The sequence below is a fragment of the Zingiber officinale genome, chromosome 11A (assembly GCF_018446385.1).
Source record: "Zingiber officinale cultivar Zhangliang chromosome 11A, Zo_v1.1, whole genome shotgun sequence".
NCBI lineage: Eukaryota > Viridiplantae > Streptophyta > Magnoliopsida > Zingiberales > Zingiberaceae > Zingiber > Zingiber officinale.
Window position 1 is genome coordinate 33,349,090 of NC_056006.1, and position 19,259 is coordinate 33,368,348.

At 34.5% G+C, this 19,259-nt stretch overlaps 1 protein-coding gene across 1 annotated transcript; it reads right to left on the reverse strand.

The window, feature by feature from the left end:
- Positions 1–17,203: 17,203 nt before the first annotated feature.
- Positions 17,204–17,737, reverse strand: LOC122031334. The gene has a single exon (XM_042590460.1). It carries the CDS (start codon positions 17,735–17,737, stop codon positions 17,204–17,206), a length of 534 nt encoding a protein of 177 aa, XP_042446394.1.
- Positions 17,738–19,259: the final 1,522 nt, after the last annotated feature.

The following is a 19,259-nucleotide window of genomic DNA, read 5'->3' on the forward strand; positions in this document are numbered from 1 at the left end:
TAATTGTTTAGTGTTTAAGTTTTAAGCTAGGGTTTAATTTATGTTTAGATCAGATTTAATTGCTTCTTGTTATTTCATACTTGATTTAATTAAATGCTTTAGATTAGGTTTAATTTGAGTCTTATTCTTTCATTCTTAGTTTGATGTGTGTTGATGGATTTATCACAACGTAGTGTGACAATGCGTAATGATTTGTTCATTGGCACATAGTTAGGTTTCACTCTTACTTTAGATTAATTTATTAATTGTTGTGCTTTCATTTGTTAGATTTAGATTCAAAGCTTTAACCTCCCCATTTTCATATTAAAAACCCCAAAAATGAGAATAAAATACGATCCTAAGATTACATCCTACCGTTTGTTCCTCGAGAGATCGATCCTGGGCTCGTTACTACAACGTTATTGTGAAATTAAGGGGTTCAGTGAATATACATTTGTACAATTTGATTAGTGGATGTGACAGATTCGTTATCATTGTCACAGGTCAGATATTTATTTTCAGTCAGCATGCTACTGTATTATTTGATACTGGAGCAACACACTCGTTCGTCTCCACGCCTTTCACAAAGAAGATAGACATGCCACCACAAGCCTTAGATTGTAAATTCTTAATGACCCTACCCTCGGGAGAAGTGATGTCATCTACCCATATGCTGCGAGCCGCTCCTATCAGAATCGCAGACGAGAGCTCTATTGTAATTTGATAGTGCTCGACATGCGGGATTATGACGTTATATTGGGCATGGATTTCCTAAGCAAGTACGGTGCTTTGGTCGAGTGTCGTAAAAGAAAAGTGGTTTTCCAGCCAGAGGAGGAACCGATGTTTGAATTTATTGGAAAACCAAGGAAAGGAACTAAGAAATTATTATCAGCCTTAAGGGCACAAAAGATGTTAGACAGCGGATGCACTGGGTTTCTAGCACATGTTATCGATATCAGCCAAGCAGAGAACCAGAAGCTGGAGGATGTCAGAATTGTCTGCAACTACCCAGAGGTATTCCCCGATGAACTACTAGGGTTAGCCCCAGATAGAGAAATTGAATTTGAGATTGAATTGATTCCTGGTACTAAATCGATCTCTAAAGAACCTTACCGTATGGCGCTAATTGAATTGAAGGAACTTCAGGGACAGCTACGAGAGTTACTCGACAAGGGACTTATCCGCCCTAGTCATTCTCCATGGGGAGCTCCAGTACTGTTCGTGAAGAAGGAAGATGGGTCTATATGAATGTGCATAGACTACCGAGCGCTAAATAAGGTGATGATCAAGAACAAGTACCCTCTACCACGGATTGACGACCTATTTGACCAGTTAAAAGGTGCCACCATCTTCTCTAAGATTGACCTGAGGTCTGACTATCATCAAGTAAAAGTAAAATAGGATGATATACCGAAGACGGCTTTCCGAACAAGATACGGACACTATGAGTTCGTAGTTATGCCCTTCGGAGTGACGAATGCTCTTGCTATGTTTTTAGATCTGATGAATCGGGTATTCTCGGCATTCCTTGACAAATTTGTGATCGTCTTCATCGACGATATCCTCATCTATTTGAGAACCCAAGTAGAGCATGCCGAACACCTGAACATTGTATTGCAAATTCTTCGGGAGAAGTAGCTGTATGTGAAATTCTCCAAATGCGAATTCTGGCTCGATCGAGTATCATTCTTAGGTCATATTATCTCCAAGGATGGAGTAATGGTAGACCCTATAAAGATTGAGGCTGTGAGTAACTGGACCAGGCCAAAGAATGCCAGTGAGATCAGGAGTTTTCTCGGGCTAGCAGGCTATTACGGGAAGTTCGTAGAGGATTTCTCTAGAATTGCAGCCCCTATGACAGCTCTCAACAGGGAGAACAAGAATTACGAATGGACAGACGACTGCGAGAAGAGTTTCACAGAATTAAAAAGGAGACTGACTAGTGCTCCAATCCTCACTCTTCCGAAAAGTAACAAAAGTTTCTATATGTACAGCGACGCATCCAAGTTAGGACTTAGAGATGTACTCATACAGAACGGCAAGGTCATTGCCTACGCCTCTAGGCAACTCAAGGAACATGAAAGAAATTATCCCACCCACGATCTAGAGCTAGCAGCCGTGGTCTTTGCTCTCAAAATATGGAGACATTATCTATATGGAGCTCAGTGTAAGATTTATACAGATCACCAGAGTTTGAAATACTTTTTCACACAGAAAGACCTAAACATGAGACAACACAGATGGCTCGAGTTAGTCAAGGACTATGACTGCGAGATCTTTTACCATTCGGGAAAAGCGAACAAAGTGGGCAATGCACTCAGCGGGAAGTCCCGTGCCACCTTAATGTCGCTATTGGCATTGTCCCAACCCTAAGAAGGGAAATTATGTGTTACGATATGAAACAAAGATACCCAGAGCTATTCTAAGTTCGAGGACGAACCTTTTATAAGGTATGGGGGATTGTAACACCCATAAAGTCTCTAGTAAATCTTATGTAGTTTTTGCATGATTAGAATGGGTTTTATATAGGTTCCTTCTAAAAAAAAAGAAAATAGAACCAAAAAGAAGCATGACCAAGGTTCGAACCTTGAACCTTTTAATAAGTGACAAAGCTTTAAGTAGAATGGAATAACCAATAGCCCAAGAGGAAGTATTGTTAGGAAGGAAAGGGAAGTTGTAGTTAAGGATAGGGAGGGTGAAGGGACACCTTTCACTTAAAAGAAAAGTTTATCTTTTCTTTCTCCTTCCACTTAGAGTGGAAAAATTCATTTTACTTCTTCCTTTTTAGAAATAAATAGAAATAAAAAGGGTAAGAGAAAAAAAAGTTCATTCTTTCTTCTTCCTTTTCATGTAGAATAAGAAGGAAGAAAAGGGCAAGGGAATTTGGTTTCTCCTTTCTTCTTCTTCTTCTTCCTCCACCAAAACACCAAGTTCCTCTCTCCCATTGCCTAATTCAAGCTAAGGGTTTTTCTTCCTAAGGAAACTTCACAAAGGGATGTTCTTGAAACATACTTCTTATTATAAGCAAAAATAAGGGAAAGGGAATTCTAGAAGCGAAAAGGGTCTTCTTCTTCTTCTCCACCAAGGGTATTTTCTTAGTAAACTAAGCGAGAGGATGTAAGTATCTCCCTCACCTGCAGTACAAGTAGTTTACAAGTGTTTTCCATGTTTGATGTTGCTTAAGAATCTAGAAATCATGCCTAGTAGTTTCGGCCAAGAAGAGATAAAGGACTTAGGAATGTTTAAACTCCATTTAGGTTTGCTTATGTATCTTCTTATGATGCAAATAAGTTAGGTAATGTTATTAAGATGTTATTCATGATTTATGTTGCTTAAAAACCTAGAAATCATGCTTTGAAGTTTTGGCCAAGAAGAGATAAGGGGCCTAGGAAAGTTTAAACTCCATTTAGGTTTGCTTATGTATTTTCTTATGATTCCTAATAAGTTAGGTGATGTTATTAAGATGCTATTCATGATTTATGTTGCTTAAAAACCTAGAAATCATGCCTAGTAGTTTCGGCCAAGAAGAGATAAAGGGCTTAGGAAAGTTTAAACTCCATTTAGGTTTACTTATGTATTTTCTTATGATGCCTAATAAGTTAGGTGATGTTATTAAGATGTTATTCATGAATTATGTTGCTTAAAAACCTAGAAATCATGCCTAGTAGTTTCAGCCAAGAAGAGATAAAGGGCTTAGGAAAGTTTAAATTTCATTTAGGTTTGCATATATATTTTCTTATGATTCCTAATAAGTTAGGTGAAGTTATTAAGATGTTATTCATGATTTATGTTGCTTAAAAACCTAGAAATCATGCTTTGAAGTTTCGGCCAAGAAGAGATAAGGGGCCTAGGAAGTTTAAACTCCATTTAGGTTTACTTATGTATTTTCTTATGATGCCTAATAAGTTAGGTGATGTTATTAAGATGTTATTCATGATTTATGTTGCTTAAAAAAAATCTAGAAATCATGCCTAGTAGTTTCGGCCAAGAAGAGATAAAGGGCTTAGGAAAGTTTAAACTCCATTTAGGTTTGCTTATGTATTTTCTTATGATGCCTAATAAGTTAGGTGATGTTATTAAGATGTTATTGTTGGTGCGGGGAGCATCCGACGATCGAAACTGAGTTTTGATAATGGCAAAGGATTCAAAGTTAAGTTAGTGTGTGATCTAACATGTTTGAATAAGTGTTTCAGGAAAGTCCTAGCTGCGGTTAGGCAGGTGAAAAACCCTAAGGGGTGGTAACCTTAGGTCCTAGGGGGCGGTAACCCTAGGTGGAGGAAAACCCTAAGGGGCAGCAACCTTAGGTCCTAGGGGGCGGTAACCCTAGGTGGAGGAAAACCCTAAGGGGCGGCAACCTTAGGTCCTAGGGGGTGGTAACCCTAGGTGGAGAAAAACCCAAGGGGGCGGTAACCCTAGGTCCTAGGGGTTGGTAACCCTAGGTGGAAAGTCCAGTCGGTCTGGAGGACCGGACTGGCATCAGGTAATCTCTCCTGAGGGGAGTAGGTGAGGACGCGTTCCCCGTAGAGGGAACAGTAGGCGTCGTGTCGACCTAGGGCTTCCGGTAGGAAATCCGAAGTCAGACTCGGACAGTCCGAAGACTGTCAGTTATTCGTTACTATGTTTTATCAGAATCTAACACTGTCTTGCAGGGTATTATTGCTCGGACTAACCTTGTTTTGCAGGTGAAGAACCTACTGGAAAAAGGGGTCCGGGCACCCGGGATGGATCCGAGCGCCCGGAGGTCCGGGCGCCCGGAACAGGACCGGGCGACCGGGACCAAATGTTATCCCTGCCGTGACTTCGCCACGTGGAGCATCCTGGTTGGTTGGCCACGTCACACTCCAGGCGCCCGGAAGGGGTCCAGGCGCCCGGAAGGTCATATAAAAAGAGGGTTGAGGGTGCAGCCAAAGAACATCAATTGCTAAGCTGTCTTATGTGAAGTGCTGCCAACGAGATGATCTTGAAGTGCTACTACTCGACGTCGACAACCCAAAGCTCAGACTCTTCAATCTTGTGTTGTCGGAATTAGTTCTTTTATTACACTGATTGTAATTCAAATTGTAATCTTTCCGATATATAGTTGTTGCCCACCGAAAGCGGTCAATGACCGTGGGCCTTCGAGTAGGAGTCGTCATAGGCTCCGAACGAAGTAAAACACCTGCGTCTCTGTGTGTTTTATTTTACTTTCCGCTGCGTTTCTATTCTGTGTTTTAAATCGTTAAAAATAGCCACGAGCGCTATTCACCCCCCCCCCCTCTAGCACTTTCGATCCATCAATTGGTATCAGAGCGGGGTCGCTTTGAATTGGTGCAACCACCATTCAAGCATTTTTCGTGGCTTTGTCGTTTATATAGGTTAAAAATATAACCTTACGCCTTTCGTTTTTTTTCCCTCCAAAACTGTTTTTGAAAAATTAATTTTCATCTTTTCACCATTGGTTGGAATTAACAAAATATTGCAGTTTCAAAAATTTGTAGTAATATTTTTTTAATATTATTTTAATAATATTTTATTATTTTTTCTCAAAATTCTTGTATTACTATTTTTATTTCTCTCCCACATTACTAATCCAAGACTAAGTCTTGGAACAAGTTTTATTGTGTTTATTTTGCGAGATTGTCTTTCTAAGATGACCCGTCAAGAAGGCTACAACACTACTCGCCCACCGCTTTTCTCCGGAGATGATTTTGGAGATTGGAAGGGTCGGATGGGGGCGTATCTCTAGACTCACTTTGAAGTCTGGATGATCGTCAAAACCGGGCTTCAACTGCCAACTAACGGCGTCGGCAAGTCACTACCGTACGAGAACTGGGACGCGAACCTTATCAAAAAGGTAGAAGCAAATGCAAAAGCAACGTATACACTTCAGTGTGGCTTAACGAATAAGGAGCTGAATCGCGCCGGCCCATTCTCAAGTGCCAAGGAGCTGTGGGAGAATCTGATTGAGTTACACGAAGGTATTCCTGATACAAAAACAGGTAACCATGTTTTAATAAATGATTTATTTGAATTAGATGAGCAGAATAATACTACTTTGGCCGAGGAAGGTATTACGATGGTTGCAGGTACAAGTAAGACAGAGGAAAAGATATGGTCCGAGTCTTCAGATGAATCCGGGTCCGACGAAGAAGAACCGACGAGCTTCCTCGCTCTACCAGTACAAGCAACCGTGGTGGAAACTGAGTCCGAGTATGAGTCAGAAATCGAGAGCGAATCCGAGACTGAGTCTGATCGAAGCCACGAATCCGCATTCGTTTCCGAAGGACCAAAACCCACTGTAAGTTCACTACTCGCAGAATTCCAATTAGATAACTTGCATGAATTATTACCTTACTTAGTTAAAAAGTTGGCTAAATCCAACGTCCGGGTTAAGTCGCTCCAATAGCCCTTAAGGAAGCGACTGACTCGAGCTCTTTAACTGAGTCAGTTCAAATTGGAAGTTCAACTCAAGTCCAACAACTTGAGGAAGAAAATTCCAATTTGAAAGCTCAAATTAAAGAACTCAAGGACACGTTGGAACGGTTCACCTTGGGCTCTAAGAATCTGGATCTGATTCTTGGAAAACAGCGAGCCGTTTACAACAAAACTGGACTTGGATATAAAACTAAAATAAAATACAAATCATATTTATCACTAGTCAATAGAAATAATAGAAAAATTGTCCAAGCATGGGTGCCAAAATCCAACTTGGTTAATCAAGTTGGAAATGGTCACTATTGGGTCCCCAAGGATCAAGTCTATTACGTTGATAGACCATATCGAGACTATGATCCAGAGGGAGCTAATAGAAAAATAATATTAAGAACATAATTCAAATTAAAATTCAATTAAAAATTCAAAATTAAATTAAAAATTCAAAATTAAATTCAAAATTCAAAATTCAATTAAAAATTTAAAATTAAATTAAATTCAAAATTCAATTCGAAATTAATTCAAATTAAAAGTAAATTTCAACTTAAGTTAAATAAAAATAGATGGAGGATCCAGACTCGCTGGCACCCCCAACTGAACTACCCGACAGGGTAACTGAACCTAATCTACCCGAAATGGGTAAAACAAGAGTAGATTACCCGACAGGGTAATTAAGGTTAGATCAAAATGGGCTAGGTTTAACTTGACCCACAGTACTGGTGAAGTTTTTGGATGATAGTACGTTAGGGAAGCTTGGGCATCGCATGTCTAGGAAGATATGGCTTCGACCTGGTGCATTTGGCCAAGTGGAACTGACCGAAGCTACCCTTAAATGAATCATAACTAGTTAGACCAAGGTTCAGTATTAAGCTCAATAGGTAGGACTATTTGGAAAACCTCGAAGGCATGGTTACTTTAATGAGTACCTTGTGACTCACCATAGCCCAGAAGTTTATCCAAAGAATGCTTACTTGTTGAACCCAAAGCTAAACCTGAATCTAACACAAAGTTAAACCAAACCCTTAAATTCAACCAAAATTCATCTCACAACAATTATAGGATTCCCTGATTGAAAATTTAGATGGGTGAGATGACTAAGGAATTTTAAAAATTCAAACTGATAGTTATTCAAAATTCTTTTAAAAAAAATTATTTGAAAAATCATTTCAAAATATTTAAAACTTATTTAAAATTCTTTTCAAAATTATTTTAAAAATCTTTTCAAAATCAGTTCAAAATCCCTTAAACACAATTTCAAAATTATTTCAAAATTATTTCAAAAATATTTTAAACTCAATTTCAAAATAATTTCAAAATTATTTCAAAAATCTTTTAAACTCAATTTAAAAATCTTTTCAAAATCAGTTCAAAATCATTTCAACTCAATTTAAAAATATTTTCAAAATCAGTTCAAAATCCTTTAAACTCAATTTCAAAATTATTTCAAAAATCTTTTAAACTCAATTTCAAAATTATTTCAAAAATCTTTTAAACTCAATTTCAAAATCATTTCAAAATTATTTCAAAAATCTTTTAAACTCAATTTAAAAATCTTTTCAAAATCAGTTCAAAATCCTTGAAACTCAATTTCAAAATTATTTCAAAAATCTTTTAAACTCAATTTCAAAATCATTTCAAAATTATTTCAAAAATCTTTTAAACTCAATTTCAAAATTATTTCAAAAATATTTTAAACTCAATTTGAAAATTATTTCAAAAATCTTTTAAACTCAATTTCAAAATCATTTCAAAATCTTTAAAACTTAATTTCAAATTTCTTTTAAAATTTATTTGAGAAATCTTTTCAAACTCTTTAAAAATTAATTTCAAAATTCTTTTAAAATTTGTTTGAGAAATCATTTCAAAATCATTTCAAAATATTTAAAACTTAATTTCAAAATTCTTTTAAAATTTGTTTGAGAAATCTTTTCAAAATCATTTCAAAATATTTAAAACTTAATTTCAAAATTCTTTTAAAAAATTACTTGAAAAATCTTTTCAAAATCATTTGAAAAATCCCTTGAAAAATTAATTTCAAAATTATTTCAAAAATTATTTGAAAAATCATTTGAAATATCCTCTGAATTCAAAACCCTTTTCAGAAGTTATTAAATTCTTTGAAATTCTAAACTCAATTAATTTTTAAATCTTCAAAATAATGGTCACCTATTTGGAATTCTAACTGATATTTTCAATGTTGTAAATTAAAGTAAACTCCATCTCACACTCACTCATATGCCAAACATGCTTGTTAATCTAGAATGAGTGAGATGGAAAATTAGGAAAATAATTTTTTAACCTCTCATGCTTGAACTCCTGAACTAAAAAAATTTATTAAGGCATTAATTAAGGGGGAGTGATTTTGAGTCGGTTTTAAAATTAGTTTTTCTTTAAAAATTTTGACTTGACCTCAAAATTAAAAACTATTTTTGGCATATCTTCTAAAATTCAAGCTATTTTTTTTAGCTTTAAAATTAAAATTATTTATGACCTTCAAATTATAATGTTTTCAAAGCTAAGTACTTAATTAAGTTTTCTCTAACTAAACTTAGTTAAATTATTTTCTAAACTTAGCTAATTGGCAAGATGTTCTCTAGAGGCAATATTAAAGTTTAAGCATGCTTGTACTTAAGGGCTCTGATACCTGATCAAAACCAAATCTTGACTCATGCTTGGACCTTAGGGCTCTGATACCTTACTAAAACAAAATTTGTAAACTATTAAACACTAAGGTTATCGCTTCTCCTTTGCCTTAAAAATCTTTTCAAAAATTTTCAAATTTAAGACTTTCAAGTCTCTTCTATTTAAAATTTTTTATTCTGTAAGAAAATTCTGCTAAGTTTTGTCTTGAAAAGTTAAGTTTTTTTCAAAACTAGCTTATTTTTGATATATGGCAAAGGGGGAGAGTAGAGAAATTCAAAGAGAACAAAAATCCAAAGGGGAGGTTATATTAAGGGGGAGTTTGTAATGCCATTTTTTTTCCCTTTCCTTGTCCTTATACCTTACTGCATATTATTACTTAACTTTGAATTTCGATTGCCATAATCAAAAAGGGGGAGATTGTTGGTGCGGGGAGCATCCGACGATCGAACCTGAGTTTTGATAATGGCAAACGATTCAAAATTAAGTTAGTGTGTGATCTAACATGTTTGAATAAGTGTTTCAGGAAAGTCCTAGCTGCGGTTAGGCAAGTGAAAAACCCTAAGGGGTGGTAACCTTAGGTCCTAGGGGGCGGTAACCCTAGGTGGAGGAAAACCCTAAGGGGCGGTAACCTTAGGTCCTAGGGGGCGGTAACCCTAGGTGGAGGAAAACCCTAAGGGGCGGCAACCTTAGGTCCTAGGGGGCGGTAACCCTAGGTGGAGGAAAACCCTAAGGGGCGGCAACCTTAGGTCCTAGGGGGTGGTAACCCTAGGTGGAGAAAAACCCTAGGGGGCGGTAACCCTAGGTCCTAGGGGGTGGTAACCCTAGGCGGAAAGTCCAGTCGGTCTGAAGGACCGGACTGGCATCAGGTAATATCTCTTGAGGGGAGTAGGTGAGGACGCGTTCCCCGTAGAGGGAACAGTAGGCGTCGGGTCGACCTAGGGCTTCCGGTAGGAAATCCGAAGTCAGACTCGGACAGTCCGAAGACTGTCAGTTATTCGTTACTATGTTTTATCAGAATCTAACACTGTCTTGCAGGGTATTATTGCTCGGACTAACCTTGTTTTGCAGGTGAAGAACCTGCTGGAAAAAGGGGTCCGGGCGCCGGGATGGATCCGAGCGCCCGGAGGTCCGGGCGCCCGGGACCAAATGTTATCCCTGCCGCGACTTCGCCACGTGGAGCATCCTGGTTGGTTGGCCACGTCACACTCCAGGCGCCCGTAAGGGGTCCAGGCGCCCGGAAGTTCATATAAAAAGCGGGTCGAGGGTGCAGCCAAATAACATCAATTGCTAAGCTGTCTTCTGTGAAGTGCTGCCAACGAGATGATCTTGAAGTGCTACTACTCGACGTCGACAACCCAAAGCTCAGACTCTTCAATCTTGTGTTGTCGGTATTAGTTCTTTTATTACACTGATTGTAATTCAAATTGTAATCTTTCCGATATATAGTTGTTGCCCACCGAAAGCGGTCAAAGACCGTGGGCCTTCGAGTAGGAGTCGCCATAGGCTCCGAACGAAGTAAAACACCTGCGTCTCTGTGTGTTTTATTTTACTTTCCGCTGCATTTCTATTCTGTGTTTTAAATCGTTAAAAATAGCCACGAGTGCTATTCACCCCCCCCCCCTCTAGCGCTTTCGATCCATCAGTTATTCATGAGTTATGTTGCTTAAAAACTAAAAAATCATGCTTTGAAGTTTCGGCCAAGAAGAAAATGTAAAGGCCTAGGAAAGTTAAACTCCAATTAGATTTGTTTATGATTTTTTCATGATACCTAATAAGTTATGTGATGCTATTAAGATGTTATTCATGATTTATGTTGCTTAAAAACCTAGGAACAAGCCTTGTAAGTTTCGGCCAAGAAGAAAATGAAAAGGCTTAGGGAAATTAAACTCCAACTAGACTTGCTTAGGTTTTCTTCTATGTCATGCTATGTATCATATGCCATTAGTTTAAGAGTTCATGCTTGAAGTTGCTTAAAAGAAAACCTAGATTCATGCTCTATAGGTTTCGGCCAACACTTGGAATTAGGGTTGGAAATTTCATGTATGCTTGCTAAGAGTCTCACTTGTTATGCCATGTATCATGTGATATTAATTTAATGTTTCATGCTTAAAGTTGCTTATAAGAACCCTAGAATCATGTTTATAGGTTTCAGCCAAGACATGGAATTAGAGTTTGTAGAAAGATCAAAACCCCAATTATGCATGATAATGACTCTTTATAATATGTTATGTGATATGTGGACTTTATGTTACCATGTTATGCTTATGCAAGGCTTATGTATGAGGAAATGCCTAAGGGTTGCTTCCCTATAAGTTGGGATTAAGAGCACTCTTCATGATATGACAAGAAACATAAGACCTAAGAGATGCTTCCCTATAAGTTGGGATTAAGAGCACTCTTCATGATATGACAAGAAACATGATATGTTATTTTACTTTTGTATGGCTTGTACCAGACCCTAAGAATGGTCCATGGGATGGGCTCCTAATTTGCCCCTAGGTCAAAGCACGGGCCTAGTTTCTAGTAGGTTCGAGATTAAATACCTCGGATTTATTTAGGATACGCGCAATTCATGTATGTGGTACAATGCCGGGCCCTCATGTTGAGATTTATGTTTAAGTATTTATATAATATATGTTTTCAAAAGAACATCTTGCATATATATGTGATTTCATGTTATGTGATTATTATACTTTAGGAAGATGCTCTCTTGAGATATGTCTATGATACCTAGAAGAACATGCTACTGCTTTATGCTTATGCTCTCTTATACTATGTTATGATTTTGCCTAAATGAATATGACACTACCTCATGCTAACATGAAAGGTGAAATCTAGATGTGGTTAAATGAATATATCACTACTCCATGTTTAATTCATGATTTATGGCTTTTGTGTGTAGGAAAGGATCTTACTAAGCCTATGTGCTTATAGTTTTATTTTCCTTGTACTACAGAAAAGGGTAAAGCATGGCTAAACTAAAGGGAGCAGCAAGAAGGGCAAAGATGTATGTGGCAGTGGTATGGTGGAAGAGATCTGTTTTGCGTTTCAGGACTTACGTATATTCTAAGTTCTGCATGTTAACTTATTTTTCCTATTTGATACTTTTTGATGGTTGCCAGTTGATATTAACTTGAACTTGTTTGGATGGTTGAATGCTTAATGTGAACTTATACTCTCTTTTGTTCCATGAAACCTTGAAATGCTAAGTACTTATTTAATTAGAGAATTGTTAGTTATCATGAACTCTAGAGAACAATATACATGTTTAGTTTTCCCCTTATTCAGTAAGCTTTATGATCTAGTTAAACGAGCATGTATCATGTTTCAAGTAATAGATAGTAAAAGTCAAATTTTATATGCCTGAATGCTAGCATGTTCACATGTTTTGTTTATATGATTAAGTTTTAAAATTAAAATAGAAATTTTTCTTCCGCTGCAATGATTTCATATGCATGTATGTATGTTCGCGTAGCGCCGCCCTTGCCCTGCCAGGGCAAGAGGAAGGGCGGGCGTTACAATTTTCCATTGCTCTTTCGTATGTTTAGCGCCCTAGTTTCTTACAGAAGCCTATAGACAAAGCAAGATATTGTGCCTGACGACTTATCAGCATCCTTAATAGCAAAACAAGAGGGAAGCAACTAGGCCACAGAAGGGCCAGGGGGAGAGATCGCAGAAGCAAGTTCTCCGAAAGCCTAATGAGTTTTCGGTATGCTCGACATGCCAACACAGACACTCGAGAGTCTGCATGAAGGGATGAAGTCAGTGCTATAAATATGGGGATATTGGACATATGAAGAAAGAATGCCCCCAAAATGAACCACTCACCCAAAGGAGAATATTTGTGATGCAAGACAACCCTATAATCGTATGTGGTTGAGTATGACCGGTGAGCCTGGTCCGGGAGCTCACCAAATATTACGAGGTAAAGTGTGATCAGTGACCCTACCTTAGGAGCTCACCAACCCTATGTTGTTTATGACATGCCAGTCTACTTACGTGGCAGTATATTTATGATTATGCTTATGATCAAGTTATGGTCATGATAGGTTCATGATTATGTTATGCTCAGTTTTTCGTTCAGGTTCATATATGGTTATGTTTATGGTTGCATGTATTTATGTTGATTCTTAGTATATATGTTTATGTCATGTAAGTATGCCTATGTCTATGCTTATATTCATGCTTATGATTAGGTTTATTCTCATGCTTAAATTTATTTTAATACTTATGCTTATGTTTATGCTCTCATGCCTATGTCAGCGCCTATGTTTAATGCTTATGCTTATGTTTATGCTCTCATGCCTATGTCAGCGCCTATGTTTATGTTCATGTTTATGATATGCAAGTAGTCAAGTCTTAATTTGCCTAGCATGTGTTTCCCTTAGTACCCCATATTATAGACGTTAACTATTACATAATATGATTTTGAACATGCTTGATCTGTAGACTCATCATTTAATTTATTTTAAGAGATGAGACATGTGAGACAATAGACATCGACCAGTGAGTAGGCTTAAGACGTTGGTGGCACAACCAAAAAATGCTTTTTAGTTTATATTTTTGTATGATCAACCGTTTATTTATTTGTAAATAAATTTAATAACTTGTGGCAGGAACTCAGTGTCCCTAATGAGATGAACTCTTTTTTATTATTTCCCTTTAGGATGACTGTGTAGTTTAAGTGTATATATATATATAGGGATGTTTAAAATGACAAGATAAATTGGAAATCAGACAAACAAGATAATTGAAAATAGAGGCAAAATAATGATGAGACGAATAGGAAATTAAAATGACATGAAATAGTGACAAAAATAACAAGGTAATGAGACAAAAATGATTATAAAGTATAAGAAAATAAATAATATGAGTTAAATAAATAATACACAAAATTAATTAAACTATTAAATTCAAATAATCAGTAATTTTCAAGTGATCATAACAATGGTACCGAATTAATTGAGCCTCTTTGTTAAAAATATTGCATACCAAAGTCCACATACTTTGAAAAGGAGTTGTACCACCGAAAGAAAAGTAGAATTTAATTAGATCGAAGAAGGTATAAACCGAATTTAAATCTCAGTTCTGATACAATTGACGTAGCACAGCGAACAAACAAACACGATCATCATCTAGAGGAATAAACTTTTTACAGAGAGACAAAAAATAAAAATTTAATTAATTAAAAAATGATTAAACTATAGAAATTTAGACTGCTTTCATATACTTAACTCAATTACAAATAGAAAAATAAATATATGAAAAATATATTAGTTAATTTATTATTTATTATCAAAATAGAAAATAATAATTATTAAATAATAAATAAATATTTTTTTTAATTATTAAATTTGTTTTATTTTTTGATATTCTTCAACTTTTTTTATTGCCAAAGTGTTAATTATATTCTTTGATCCGGTAGAAGTGGCACTATTTGCAGATGTGTGGGTGATGCAGTTGTAGCAAGTGAGGAAGGAGAGGCTAATTAAGAAAACGAAAATAATTAAAACAAATAAAATGAAAATAATCTGACATCATAGTACGGAAACTAATTATAAGGGAAAATTTGCGTGCAGTAAATAAAATTTTATATGCAGTCTTTTTATTTTTATTCTCTAGTAAACATATTTATTTAATTATTTATAATATTTTTAAATATAAAAAATTTAAAAATCAATATAATTTTTCTTAAATTTAGTACATTAAATTAAAATCTAATATATTTTCGATCAAATTGAGTACGAATGGTGCTAAATTTAAAAGTAATTATATTAAGAAAAAAGCTCAATTTAATATAAAATATACTCGATTCTAATTTAAAGTATTGAATTTAATAGAAATTATACTCGATTCTAGACTATTTGTACCTAAAAATATGAGAGAACTTTTATAGAAAATATACTCAATTTTCTTTAAATGACACTCAATTGGATGAAATTATATTAAACAGGAAAAATTGGATGAAAATATACTAGATTTTCTTTAAATGTAATTGAATTTAGGAAAAATTATATTAAACAGAAAAAAAATTGTGCTTAATTTAATAGAAAATATACTTATAAAATGTTGAATTTGATTCTAGTATAAAATGCTAAATTGTTTTATAGCTAAGAAAATATGAGGGATAATTTTGATAGAAAATATATTGATTTTAATGTAAAATGTTGATTTTAAGAATAATTATACTTATTTTTGGTAATTAGGTAACAATATTTGTATAAGGGGTATTGAAGCAAATAAAATTTTATATATTTTATGATTATACAAAGTTATGATTGTTATTAGAGATTTTTTTCTATTTTACTCGTAATTATAACTCTTTAAGATTAATGGATTTTTTTTTTCATATTTGTTATTAAATTTGGTCGAAGTCTCAATTATATAATCAATTATTTTTGAATTAATATAATTTCTAATTTATTGTGAAAAAAATTCTTGTGAGTTACTTTCTTTTACTTATCAATCAACTTCATTCAACTCCATAAATAGCCGAGCCAATAGTGGTATAGAGAGATTGATATGAAATTCTAAGCTTAGTTTTCTTTTCTATCTTCCGTGATCATATGATAACTTAAGCATCTAACGGACCTCGCCCGATGACTCTCAACGCCCTTTGAGCATGTTGATATACTAGATCCGCAGGCCCGGACCTTTAATAGAAGTTGTGACGCAAGTGCCTCGGGCCCCCAAATTTCAGGGGCATCAAAATTTAAAAAAAAAAAAATATATATATATATATAATATATATATATATCTCGAGGAATATATATATGATATATCATGCGCGACGTGCACAGTGCGCCACTGTGCACGTCGCGCATTCTTTTTAATTATTTTTTAAAATTTTGAATTAAAAAAATAATTAAAATATTTTTTTAAGATTTTATTTTAGGGTTGAGGCTTTTCTATTGGGTTATAATTTGTAAGCTATTTTTATTTTTAAGATTTTAATTCTAGGGTTCAGACTTTCCAGTTGAGTTATAATATTTTGTAAAAAAAAAAAAAATTTAAAAAATAAATTTAAATATTTATGGAGTATTGTAATGTATTTAGGGGATGTATTCATGGCTTAGGGATATATAAAAGAAAATATTGGTTTTTTTTTAAAATTCAAAGTCTAGTAGATTTTGTCTGTTATTATTTTTTTTAAAAAAAAAATTGAATTAAAAAAATTAATTAAAATATTCTTTTAAAATTTTATTTTAGGGGTGATGTTTCTCAATTGGGTTATAATTTTTAAGCTATTTTTTTTTTAAAGATTTTATTTCTAGGGTTTAGACTTTCTAGTTGGATTATAGTATTTAGTAAAAAGAAAAATTGAAAATGAAATAAATTTAAATATTTATGGAGTATTGTAATATGTTTAGGGGATATATTTATGTATTATGGATTTATCTAAAGAAGTATTAATTTTTTTAATTCAAATTTAAAAAAAAAATTAAAAAAAATCTGATATGCACAGCATATCAACACTAGTCTACGAATTTAAAAAAAAACGTCCTGTTGTTATTTTAATTTAATTTAATTTTTAATTTCCTTGCCGGCTTGTTTTAATTTAATTTTATTTTTAATTTCTTTGCCGGCTTGCCCTAAACGTTGTCGGTTGTTGCTTCTCCTCTCCGCATATCAGTTCGCCCCTTGGCTAAACGGCAGCAGAACTCCGTCGTTTTGCCATCAGCTCTACCTTTGTGACTTACGTCACTGTTCTTGTTTCCATCGGCGACTCAACGACGGCTGATTCATCTTCCGCTCACCTTGACGGCTTGTCCTCCCCCGCAGTTTACGCCAATCAAATTTAAAGATTCCAGTGGTGTGATCTGAGTTGCAGTTACTTAATCGCTCGCACTGTTCTTGATCATCTCTTCTCCTGCTTCTTAAGATTGGTGACTTGTGACTTGTGACTTGTGACTTTGAGGACACCATTTTTTTGTGCTCGCCTCAGGCCCCAAAATCACAGGTCCAGCACTGTAGATCCGATCACGTACGAGAGAAAGTTTCATCAGATCTAGCCAGCGGCAGATTTTTACAGTCACAACAAACACACATTCGGTTCTGAAATCTTTTTTTTTCTCTTTATGAGTAATTAAATTTACTCTTATTTTTCTATCAAATTCAATAATCATTTCAACAGATAAATGCCGAAATTCTTACTGTTTTTTTATTGTGGTTACCATATCAGCGCCATCACAAGGTCGGAGCAGACGTCGATCCTCTGCCCCAGCCACTCCCCTTTCTGGGCCACAGGCGCCGGCATCTGCACATCCACGAACATCTTTTGGCAGCTATCAGGCGTAGCGGAGGCAGAGTTGATGGAAGAATCGGCGTCGTTGTAATTCTTGGAGCCGACGGCGTCGCGCGCGTCAGCGAGTTCCTCGCCGGCGCTGTTGTAGTCCATTATGCACTGATTCAGCGCATCCTCCAGATCCGGGCCGGGTTTCTTGTCAGCGATTTGTTGTAACACTCGAACGGTGGAGGGAATGTCGGCGGTGGCGCCAATGTCGAGCGCGATGTAGGCGAGCTCGGACAGGGTGGAGGCGTTGATGCTCCGACGATCGGACATGAGCATGGAGAAGCAGAAGTCTTGGCTATAGGCGAATCCACAGGTTTTGTTGACGAAGTTGCTGTCGGCAAGCGAACAGGCGGCTGCAGCGGCGAGGAGGATGAGTTGGAGACATCGGCGGAAGACGGCGGCGGAGGCCATTGACGCTACAAAGACATGAAAGGACTAACAGTGGGCGTCCTTTTATTGTTGGGGAAAATTCTTACAAAATCTGCTCGTAATAAATTCAATAATTTTTTATTGCTATGATTACTACTTGTTGAGATTATTGTTTTTTATTTAATTTTTTTTTATGTTTATTGTCTAAATTATGTAACCAATTAATATTAGAGGAGATTTTTAAAAGGAAATAAATTATCATAATAATCTTACTATCATAATATTTAATTAAGAATTTATTCCTTTAATAGCCAATTTTAATAATATCTAAAATAAAATTCCATTAATATCTTATTTTCTTTTCCATATTGTCATTATTCTTTTTAATCACATTTTAAAATTGACGACACTAACAAGAAAAACTTTCAATAAATGTTTGAGAGGCATATAAGAAAATATATCTTTTTTAATCTTTTGGTTAAGATCAAATTTAATATATATTCTTATCAGTTTAATATTTATATAAAAAATTAAAATAATTATTTATAAATAAGAATCCATTATAATATTTTACTGTTGATATTCTCGAGGGTTTTTCTTTCGTTGTACTACTGTATAAGTCTTACTGTATAGGTCAATATATTCTTATCAAGTCTAATTTATGTATAGGTCAATATATTTTTATCAAGTCCAATTTACGGATCTAAGGTATTAATTTATTGTTGGGAAAAAAATCTTAAAAAGTCAGCTCGTAATAAATTCAATAATTTTTTATTGCTATGATTACAATTTGTTGTTTTTTATTTAATTTTTTTTTATGTTTATTGTCTAAATTATGTAACCAATTAATATTAGAGGAGATTTTTAAAAGGAAATAAATTATCATAATATTCTTACTATTTTAATATTTAATTAAGAATTTGTTTCTTTAATAACTAATTTTGATAATATCTAAAATAAAATTTTATTAATATCTTATTTTCTTTTCCATATTATTATTATTCTTTTTAATCACACATCTTAAAATTGACAATAAAAATAGAGAAAAACCTTCTATAAATGGTTTGAGAGACGATAAGAAAACATACCTTTTTTAACTTTTGATTAAGATCAAATTTAGTATATATTCTTATCAGTTTAATAGTTATATAAAAAATTAAATTAATTATTTATGAATAGAAGTCATTACAATATTTTACCGTTGGGATTCTTAGGATTATTCTTACGTTGTATTACTGTATAGGTTAGACATACTCTTATCAAATTCAATTTATTAGTCTAAGTTATTAATTTATACGTATTTATATATTATATTACACATACTATATGTGTGGATGATGACTAATTAATAATATAAATTTAATAAAAAAAATTGAAGAGTATTAAATATTAAAATAACTACAATATTTAGAAAATTAATTATTATTTATTAATTAGATTTTTTATATAAAAAAATAAAAAAATATTATAATCTCTATTAAATTATTATATATTTTTTTTCCAACAAACGGCATAAAAACAAATAAGATGAAAATATATGGCACATCAGTCCATCCAAAATTCT